This window comes from Salvelinus sp. IW2-2015, linkage group LG22 (assembly GCF_002910315.2).
Source record: "Salvelinus sp. IW2-2015 linkage group LG22, ASM291031v2, whole genome shotgun sequence".
NCBI lineage: Eukaryota > Metazoa > Chordata > Actinopteri > Salmoniformes > Salmonidae > Salvelinus > Salvelinus sp. IW2-2015.
The window spans coordinates 33322534-33333765 of record NC_036862.1 but is presented as its reverse complement, the minus strand read 5'-3'; the positions used below and the strand labels follow the sequence as shown (position 1 = coordinate 33333765).

At 45.2% G+C, this 11232-nt stretch overlaps 1 protein-coding gene across 1 annotated transcript; it reads left to right on the top strand.

Annotated features, from left to right (window-relative positions):
• Positions 1-325: 325 nt before the first annotated feature.
• On the top strand, positions 326-11041 carry LOC111982538 (cysteine and glycine-rich protein 2-like). Its single transcript, XM_070434236.1, is given in 8 exon segments — positions 326-569; positions 3500-3618; positions 5731-5760; positions 5763-5899; positions 9022-9144; positions 9716-9752; positions 9755-9808; positions 10846-11041. Coding segments are annotated over 7 exon segments (570 nt in total). The 5' UTR covers positions 326-569; positions 3500-3506; the 3' UTR covers positions 10923-11041.
• Positions 11042-11232: the final 191 nt, after the last annotated feature.

The following is an 11232-nucleotide window of genomic DNA, read 5'->3' as shown; positions in this document are numbered from 1 at the left end:
ACTTTACAGGCCGTATACCACGGGTATGACAAAACATACATTTTTACTGCAATAATTACGTTGCTAACCAGTTTATAATAGCAATAAGACCCGACAGGGTGTGATATATGCCAATATACATGGCTAGGCTGTTCTTAAGGACAACGCTGAGTGCCTGGATAAACCACAAACCCTCGATTTGCTATTATAAACTGGTTAGCAAGGTAATTATTGCAGTAAAAATACATGTTTTGTTCATACCCGTGGTTACTTAATTAGAGCTGTAATTTCTGCAGGCTATTACTAGGACACTATGCAACACCCCGCCTCTAAACCTTATGTTTCCTGTATGCATTCCAATTAAAACAGATATCTGGCTTAACTCAGGTCTGATCACAGGTATTCTTTTATGCTTTATTTCTGACATGTTGGGTTAAAAGCAATGAATGGGTAAAACAGTAAAACTCCTCCACTGCCTGCTAAACCACTCCCTCTCTAAAACAACTGTGAACAGAGTAGTTTGGTGAGTCCGCATAAGGACACGACGTCGATACGCTGGGATAAAATTGAAGATTCTCCAACAAATACAGGTCGGTACATTTTGTATCTATGCAGCAGAGCTGAATCCATATTGGTTGCACGAGGCGAGTTTATTTACGTGAAACAGTTGGATTCTCCAGATAGATTGGGTCGACAAGTCGCTCAGGTGAAATAACTAGTTTGTTGCATAGACTTTTACTAAGTCTTGGCTCAGGCAAGTGGTTGGCGCATATTCAGTTGGATCGTTGATGAAACTTCCAAATAAACTGGCACACCTGTAGCCTGGTGAGTTATCTATACTGTAGCAGTTTCCTGTACTGTCTGTCTTTCCAGTTCTTGGGTTAGGCAACATCTGATGAGATTTTTCAACAGAAATACAAATGGTTAAATCAAATCAAATAGTATTTGCCACATGCTTCGTAAACATGTTAGACTAACAGTGAAGCGTACTTACGGCCTTGCCCAACAATGCAGAGAGAAAAAAATAGAAATTATAACTAAATAATAAGGAATATACACAATGAGTAACGATAACTTGGCGATATAACGTTACACGCGGTACCAGTATCGAGTCGATGAGCAGGGGTATGAGGTAATTGAGGTAGATATGTAGGGATAAAGTGACTATAGGCAATAGGATAGATAATAAACAGTAACAGTAGCGTATGTGATTAGTCACAATAGTTGGTGCAAAAATGGTAGCGCAGCTAGCCAGGGTAGGTATTAGTTAACTATTTAACTAACTATTTAGCAGTTTTATGGCTTGGGGGTAGAAGCTGTTCAGTGCCCAGTTGGTTCCAGAATTGGTGCGTTGGTACCGCTTGCTGTGCGTAGAAAAGAGAACATTCTGATTGGGTGGCTGGACTCTGACGATCTTTAGGGCCTTCCACTGACACCGCCTGGTATAGAGGTCCTGGGTGACAGGCAGCCGTACGCACTACCCTCTGTAGTGCCTTGCAGTCGATGCTAAGCAGTTGCCATACCTAGCGGTGATGCAGTCAGTCAAGATGCTCTCAATGTGGCAGCTGTAGAACTTTTGAGTGTCTGAGGGCCCATGACAAATCTTTTCAGCTTCCTGAGGGGAAGAGGTTGTGTGTCTGTGGACACCCAGGAACTTGAAACTCACGACCTGCTCCACTACAGCCCTGTGGATGGGGGCGTGCTTGGCCCTCCATTTCCTGTAGTCCACGATCAGCTCCTTTGTCTTTCTGACATTGAGGGAGAGGTTGTTGTCCTGGGACCACACTGCCAGGTCACAGACCTTCTCTCTGTAGGCCAGGGATCATCAACTAAATTCAGTCGTGGTCAAATTTATTTTCTTGAGCAGATGGTCATGGGAGCCGGAACATAATTACAAATCATTTGTAGACAGCAAATTGACTGCAAGAAGCCAAACGGATAACATTTGACTAAAACATAATTTCAAACCTTGCTTACATTTGTTTACGATCACATATCTGTGGGGCTGCTTGGAACAGATTCTCTAAATTAAATCACAGGAGTTGATTACTGTTGTTTTTTTAGCCTTATGTCCAACAATTGAAACATTTTAATAAAAATGTATTTATTTAGGGAAAACATTTTAATAAAATTTATTTATTTAGGGAAAACATTTTTTTGGGGGGAAATAAAATCACCCGCGGGCCCGAAATATCCCGCAGGCCGCCAGTTGGGGAACCCTGCTGTAAGCCGTTCATCACGTCGTCGGTGATTAGGCCTACCACCGTCCTGTCGTCTGCAAATATCCTGTATATATGGTTGTATGTGATTCCCCATACTTGTAAAAGTTATACCTATTCAATAACTCTTTGGTTTTTGATTGAATAGGCTTCATTGCTCTTTTTTCAGTTGGTTAAACCTCACCCCAAATCTGCTCTCCCATGTCTCAAAAATAAGTACCTGATCTAGATGTATTAAAAACATTGAGGCACAACCAAGTGGTGAAACTCCCAATAACCTATTCATTAAAAACCTATGGATTGTGTGTTTGCACATACCACAAGACTGATTTAAATATTGGATGCAGGCATTGAAACTCTTTAGAAAGAACAGACATTATACGCCCTGAGCGAACTTGTGATTCTCTCTCGTGTTTGGGCACGTCACGCAGTCTGTAATAACGTTGGGAGGGTGGGAACTCCACAAAGTAGCCTTCCTCGTGCTTGATCAATGACTGCACTGCTCTGTGGTTTCCTTCATGAAAAAGTAAGAGCACTCTTTATGTTCTTGATGGTGACGACATGGTTGTATCCCAAAAGGTACCCTATTCACTATGTAGTGCACTTCTTTTTACCAGGGCCCATATCAAAAGTAGTGCACTACATAGTAATAGAGTGGACGTTGTTCTTGTTTGTGGACGCTCTGCTTGTCATGGAATGCAGATAGGAGTGTAACATCTTAAATTATGTTTTTGTGTCTCTAATTAAATACCAGTGCTGGCTGGCTGGTCTTTAAAATGATTACATGATGTGACTGTCTGCATCAGTTTGTCATGTAGATTCTATGTGGCCACCACATCAGTGTTATAGGTCACACTTGTTTTGTACAAGCAATTTGAATGAATATTTAGAACTCCTAGAAAAACATTGTTCTGAGGTGTTGTAGAACCTATGAACCTCCATAATGTATTCAGCTGCCCTATTGTTCTGTCCTCACTTAGACTCAGTGGCCTGTTGTTCCGTTTGGACTTCCTGAACACAGAAGGGGTTGTTGTCTTGTGCCTGTATCTCATTGGTCCAGGAAGGTGTTTCACTGATGTTTTGTGTCAAACAGGACAGGAAGGACTAACCCTTAACTTCCTTGTGTTTCTCCTTTTGGAGTAGGTTGAAGTTCTCCTAGACCTTGATCCTGGGTCAATTCCCCCACTAATGGTTAAGGTTGATTGGGAGGGGAAGCTGATCCTAGATCTGTACCTAGGGGAAACTTATTTGAATCTCACATCATGTCTCTCATCCCCTCTGCACATTTGTCTCTCCAACAGCAGCAACATGTCAAACTGGGGAGGAGGTAACAAGTGTGGTGCATGCCAGGGGACGGTGTACCATGCCGAGGAGGTGCAGTGTGATGGGAAGAGCTTCCACAAATGCTGCTTCCTGTGCAGTGAGAGTGAGTGCGACCTCATTTTCTCTCCTCAGTGTTGGATCAGCCTAACTGGGGTGCGTTCAGTAGGACGCAACATTTTGGAACGTTCTATCTGAAATATTCGACAATGTTTGGCTACTGAACGTGGTGGCCCTGTTAGTTCACTTTGACCCTGTCAAGAAACAAGCCCCAGGTAATTGTGTAACTCTGAAAGGATTGAACAGGTGTAAGGAGCTGCAGAAATATGGTTGTCATTCTACCTTTCTTCCTGATTGGCCAGGTGGAAGTTTCACCTTATTGATTAAACCTATCCCAATCAATAACTTCAGATCTACAAGTGTCTAGGGTGTAGGGGTTAGACTAGAGCAGGGGTATTAAAATCTGACCCTACGAGGTCCAGACTACTGCTGCTTTTCTGTTCTTCCTGACAATTAATTGTGCACACCTGGGCAGCGTTTACACAGGCAGCTCAGTTTTTTCCACTAATTGGTCTTTTGATCACATCAGATCTTTTTCTGATCTGATTGGTAAAAAAGAAAATAGAATTGGAATGCCTGTGTGAACACAGCCCTGCTTTCCCAGGTCTAAATCAGTCCATGATTAGAGGGAATAATGTACAAAAGTAATGGAACTGGATCGAGGTCCAGATTGGAATTTGAGGGGACTAGAGGGTGTGTCTGGACAGGGCATGTGAACCCACGGATAGTCAACCTCCATCTTGAATGGTCTTTCCTGTTCACTTTAATATGAATGGAAACATGAGAAAGGAACTATAATTTGAGGAAGTTATATGATAGGGGTCAAACTGAAGTTCACCAATCTATGCAATGTATCATGCACAATGCATTGATGTGTTTCTCATYCCATAGCTCAGTAAATAGTTAGTGGACATGGTCCTGCCTGCCGTATGAGATTGTGTGTCTGCACCTCCCTCTCAGTGAAGAAGACGTTTTGGGGACCTTGACTGGAGTGAACACACAGAGCACATGCTGTGGATTAGCACTCTGCCATCAAAGCAAGCGCAAAAACAATCTGTCCCACAAATTAAGTATTTTTGTGGGGTCCTTACCAACCTGTCTTTGTTTAGAGACAGGCAGACCTATAGATGAGTTAATGAGCAGTGGGAGCCAATACGTGATTCCCAAATGGCACCCTATTCCCTACATAGTGCATTACTTCTGACCAGGGCTCATAGGGTAGTGTACTATATATGCATTAATAATGCACCTACCTCCAGTTCTGCTTTGTTGAACTCCTTATCATAGTAAATGAAGCCACGCTATTTAGATGCCATTTATCAAATGGTAGTTAAGGTAGCAATGGTAGTTATACATTGATATTGCTTGCGCAGGAAGACTAAGTAGTGAGATAAACTGTCTTAAACATTGTAAATGAAAATGATTTAATCTGGAGGTAAAGGTGATTTGTAGTTTCAGGTAAATGTGTGCGGGAACCACCTTTCTCCTACATGCTCAAACCGGAAGCCCCCATACTGTTTCACCTGTAGTCCATTCATACAGAATGCTTTTATAACCTTGACCCTGGCCTGAGGGGATGGTAGTGGGGACAAAAGGACTGTGTTGATTCAGATTGCACCTGATGCACATCATCTGAAAGAATGCTCTTAGTTAGAATGCTCTCTGTCCCTATCTCACTCTGTCTTATTTCAATTCAATGGGCTTTATTGGGATGAGAAACATATGTTTACATTACTAAACCAAGTTAAAAAGATAAACCAATGTGAAAATCAAAAAGTAAACATTACTCAAAGTTCCATATGAAGAGACATTTCAGATGTCGTCTATGTACAGTGTTATAACTAGAACTAGTTAAAGTACAAAAGGAAAAATAAACATATGGGTTGTGTTTGTTCTTCACTGGTTGCATTATCTTGTGGCAACAGGTCACTGATCTTGCTGCTGTGATGTCACACTGTGGCRCTCTCTTTTCTCCCTCCTKCCTGGAATGAGGGATAATATCCCATTTAGAAACTAAATCCACCATTGAGGAATTAAGACCTTTTTAGGGAAACTTGTGRCAATTCAGTATCCCTCCAGTTACAATGCAATGTGTTATTCAGACAAACAATCCTGTGTCATTCAGACAGCTTTATTTTTCTTTCCTATCCAGTGGTCTGCAGAAAGGGTTTAGACAAATGTGGCCATCCGACACTGAGATCTACTGCAAGTCCTGCTATGGAAAGAAGTACGGCCCCAAGGGCTACGGCTACGGCCAGGGAGCTGGGACACTCAGCATGGACCGCGGAGAGAGACTGGGGATCAAAACCAGAGGAGTACGTGTGTAGTATATACAAAGCTCTGGGGTGGAGTTTCCCCTTGGTACAGATCTAGGATCAGCTTCCCCTCCCCAATCTTAACCTTAGTGGGGGAAATGCAAAACTGACCCAAGATCAGCATCTAGGGGCAACTTCACCCTCCACCATATTCTCTCTTCTGTTCAATGGTTACTGTGTGGTTGTATGGTAAATCAAGTTACAATAAAATAAAATAGTATTCTATCACGGATTATGTGGGCGGCAAAAGCCTAGCGGTCAGAGCACTGGGCCAGGAACCGAAGGTTGCTGGTTCGAATACCTGAGCCGACTAGGTAAATGTGCCCTTGAGCAAGGCACTTAACCTAATTGCTCTGTAAGTGGCTCTGGCTAAGAGCGTCTGCTAAATGACTACAAAGGGAAACCCAGCCGTCGGATTAGACCTGATGCGATTGTTCATTTATTATTAATCCATTGGTGCTGATGTGCATTTTCACTGACATAGTTGTCCACATGGTTCCCTGATCATGTGAGGAATACTGTGTAAACTTCCAGAGTTCAACTAGGATACATTAGACTAGAGCGCATACACATCTGTCAAAATACACTATAAACGTGTGTATATATATATATATATATAATATAATATATATATATACATAAGGTACTGTAATCAGGGTTTGTATTTATAACACAACATAGAAGTACTGAGCTAGGATCAGATTTCCCTTTTAGATCATAATGAACAAGATGACATGGACAGAGAGGACATGATCCAGATCAGCACTCCTAATCTAAAATGCTTTTTGAATATGGGCCCAGACTCATATTGCAGCATGACACTCTTTCTACATAGTTGTATTTCTAAGAGAACTGGGAATAACCTGATAGGCTCCTAGTCAGAGCCGTGGTAATGGCCAGTAACCTCCCAGTCAGTAGAGCCGTGGTAATGGCCAGTAACCTCCCAGTCAGTCAGAGCGTGGTAATGGCCAGTAACCTCCCAGTCAGTCGTCAGAGCGTGGTAATGGCCAGTAACCTCCCAGTCAGTCAGTCAGAGCCGTGGTAATGGCCAGTAACCTCCCAGTCAGTCAGCAAGCCGTGGTAATGGCCAGTAACCTCCCAGTCAGTCAGAGCCGTGGTAATGGCCAGTAACCTCCCAGTCAGTCAGAGCCGTGGTAATGGCCAGTAACCTCCAGTCAGTCAGAGCCGTGGTAATGGCCAGTAACCTCCCAGTCAGTCAGAGCCGTGGTAATGGCCAGTAACCTCCCAGTCAGTCAGAGTCGTGGTAATGGCCAGTAACCTCCCAGTCAGTCAGCAAGCCGTGGTAATGGCCAGTAACCTCCAGTCAGTCAGAAGCCGTGGTAATGGCCAGTAACCTCCAGTCAGTCAGAGCCGTGGTAATGGCCAGTAACCTCCCAGTCAGTCAGAGCCGTGGTATGGCCAGTAACCTCCCAGTCAGTCAGAGCCGTGGTATGGCCAGTAACCTCCCAGTCAGTCAGAGCCGTGGTAATGGCCAGTAACCTCCCAGTCAGTCAGAGTCGTGGTAATGGCCAGTAACCTCCCAGTCAGTCAGTCAGAGCCGTGGTAATGGCCAGTAACCTCCAGTCAGTCAGTCAAGCCGTGGTAATGGCCAGTAACCCTCCAGTCAGTCAGACCGTGGTATGGCCAGTAACCTCCCAGTCAGTCAGAGCCGTGGTAGGGCCAGTAACCTCCCAGTCAGTCAGAGCCGTGGTAATGGCAGTAACCTCCAGTCAGTCAGAGCCGTGGTAATGGCCAGTAACCTCCCAGTCAGTCAGAGCCGTGGTAATGGCCAGTAATCTCCCAGCAGTCAGAGCGTGGTAATGGCCAGTAACCTCCCAGTCAGTCAGAGCCGTGGTAAATGGCCAGTAACCTCCCAGTCAGTCAGAGCCGTGGTAATGGCCAGTAACCTCCCAGCAGTCAGAGCCGTGGTAATGGCCAGTAACCTCCCAGTCAGTCAGAGCCGTGGTAATGGCCAGTAACCTCCCAGTCAGTCAGAGCCGTGGTAATGGCCAGTAATCTCCCAGTCAGTCAGAGCCGTGGTAATGGCCAGTAACCTCCCAGTCGTCGTCAGAGCCGTGGTAATGGCCAGTACCTCCCAGTCAGTCAGAGCCGTGGTAATGGCCAGTAAACTCCCAGTCAGTCAGAGCCGTGGTAATGGCCAGTAATCTCCCAGTCAGTCAGAGCCGTGGTAATGGCCAGTAACCTCCCAGTCAGTCAGTCAGAGTCGTGGTAATGGCCAGTAATCTCCCAGTCAGTCAGGCCGTGGTAATGGCCAGTAACCTCCCAGTCAGTCAGAGCCGTGGTAATGGCCAGTAACCTCCCAGTCAGTCAGTCAGAGTCGTGGTAATGGCCAGTAATCTCCCAGTCAGTCAGAGCCGTGGTAATGGCCAGTAACCTCCCAGTCAGTCAGAGCCGTGGTAATGGCCAGTAACCTCCAGTCAGTCAGAGCCGTGGTAATGGCCAGTAACCTCCCAGTCAGTCAGAGCCGTGGTAATGGCCAGTAACCTCCAGTCAGTCAGAGCCGGGTAATGGCCAGTAATCTCCCAGTCAGATCGTGTAATGGCAGTATCTCCCAGTCAGTCAGTCAGAGCCGTGGTAATGGCCAGTAATTCTCCAGTCAGTCAGTCAGAGCCGTGGTAATGGCCAGTAATCTCCCAGTCAGTCAGAGTCGTGGTAATGGCCAGTAACCTCCAGTCAGTCAGAGCCGTGTAATGGCAGTAATCTCCCAGTCAGTCAGAGTTGTGGTAATGGCCAGTAACCTCCCAGTCAGTCAGAGCCGTGGTAATGGCCAGTAACCTCATCTACTGTACACACAGGGCTGCATCAGGTGGTTGTTGTTATGAAAGGGCCCCATTATGTAACCTAACCACAGGCTCCTGGGCAGCCCTGCTGACCTCTCTCTCCTCTACACTGTCCCGGCACAAGTGCCTATTCAGGGCCTTTGGGGCAGGCGGTTCCCCTTCGTTAGGGAGCGCTCCAAGGTCCCAGAGTTTACCCAGCGCCTACCCAAGCCTGACTCCTTGGTCCTGGGGACGAGAGGGGCCTGGTGCGTTCCCCAGAGAACCAGAGGGGATCTGTTCCCCTAACTTCTCTAATGCTGTTTGTTTGTMTACACCTTCAGGARCCAGTGTCACAGACCCACCACCAACCCCAACCCCTCCAAATTCGCCCAGAAGTTTGGGGGCTCGGATAAGTGTGGCCGGTGTGGGGAGTCAGTGTACGCTGCGGAGAAGATCGTGGGGGCAGGCAAGGTGAGCGGAGGGGGCGTAGATTAAGTGGAGCAGGGAATTAAGGTTTAGAGCTAACTGTAGTAACCACCATTGATTYAAAACASTTGGGCTTACTATTGCAAGGAGCCAATTGGATGGATTCACTGCAGGAAATTCATAAGACAGAAATCACATTTTTCTGGCTTAAGCTTTTTCATAAACTCTGGATTTGGAGGGCTGGTTTCCAGGCAGCTGGTGTAGAAGTCTGCAGTGCTGACTGGCTGGCTGGGGGGATTCTGGCAGATGTAGGCCATCACATCATGGCAGGCTGATGTGATTTTACTTCACTTTAACTGGTGTTACGCTGCATTCTGCGGCTCACAATGAGAGGAAATGTACAGTATGTGAAGGATTATGGCAACACAATAAGAATCCTTTGATAAGCAGATCTGGGGTCCAGATGTTAGAACAATGCCTGTATGATTTGTACATGTGGAGTATACTGCTGGAGAATGAAACGCATTAGAATCTGTGTCTCAATGACCACTAGTATACATCTTATCTGATGTTCCTATTCCCCAGTAATGAATAAAGTAGTATCTCATCTTGACAGCCTTGGCATAAGAACTGCTTCCGCTGTGCCAAGTGTGGAAGAGCCTGGAGTCTACCACCCAGACAGAGAAAGATGGAGAGATCTACTGCAAAGGTAGACATCGGGTTCCTAGATTCCCTTTCAGGCTTGGGCCTGCATGGCACCAGTGTGAGGGAACCGTTGTAGGGTGAAGCTGATGTCTAGAAGCTGATCTTGGTTCAGTTTTAGGATTGGGGAGGGAAAGCTGATCGTAGATCTGTACCTAGAGGACACTCACCCCGGAGCCGTCACCAGAGCGAAGGAACCCAACCCCACCCACCATAGGCAGATCACATGATTATACCTGAGGCACAAGAACTAGATGAACAGCTGTTACATAAGCAAAACAAAAACATGATACTATTTGCAGAGGGCATTGGAGGCGATGTATTCAGCTCCGGACTTTAAGCGTTTGTTACTTTTCCATGTCACCTGGAAATCTGCTAGAATTCAGGTCACGATGCCCTAAACATTCCAAATCCATCTTCCACAATGGCTCCTCTCCCAGATCATGCACACCAAATAGCATTGAATGTTTTGGCTAAACAATAGATTACGTGCGCACGCACACAGTCCCATACACACATAGCACTTAGGGGTTCTTTTATGGAATCTTAGGCCCGTCAACACTCAACTTGTCCAGCGAATCTGACTGCCTTGTAATATTCATGTAAGAACTGTCATACAACAGTTTGTTTGCACAAAACCATTGAGCCGTTGTATCCACAACAGCTGTGTAATCATGAGTGTACATCAACTCTTGGTTGTATCACAAACGTGTTTGTCAAATGCGTTGTACAACTGAGTATGTTCAGGACCCAGAGCCAACTGGCAGATTGATCAGTTGGCTTTTAATGTAGCGCCCACGCAGCATTGAGATTAGGCTCGTTTTGTGCTGTTTATGTTCTGCGGTGGATAACTAAAGTATTAACTCCTCATTGGATCAGCACACACAGAGAGCTCACAGGGAAACAGTCCATTGTAGGTTACTTTTCTTCACCAGTGTTGTATTTAACACAGCTTTCTCCATTGCAATCACCCTTTGACTGACGTAAAGTGACATGTTTTAGGATGCATCAGCATTTCCATACTCATTGTTTCTTTGTCCCCAGCATGTTACGCAAAGAACTTTGGACCCAAAGGATTTGGTTATGGCCAGGGAGCTGGAGCTCTGGTGCATGCCCAATGATGATCACCCTCAATGTATTTCTGACTGTGAAAACAGCTATGGTGTCGTTGTATTTTAAAGCCTGGGGAGGATTTACCATTTACAAATATACAATAAATAAAAAGCTTTCCAAAAAACAACTTAAGTGTGAAACATTCCTTGAAGAGCTGAACTTCAAAACCGACAGCTACAATTAAACACATTTAGCCTCAGAAGAAAACACAGGAGAGCGAACAAATGTGTATTTTCACATTTGAATGTATTTTATATTAAAGCCATTAAAATTGAACCATGCCCAATATATTAACATCTGAAGCAGGGGTACGGTGAT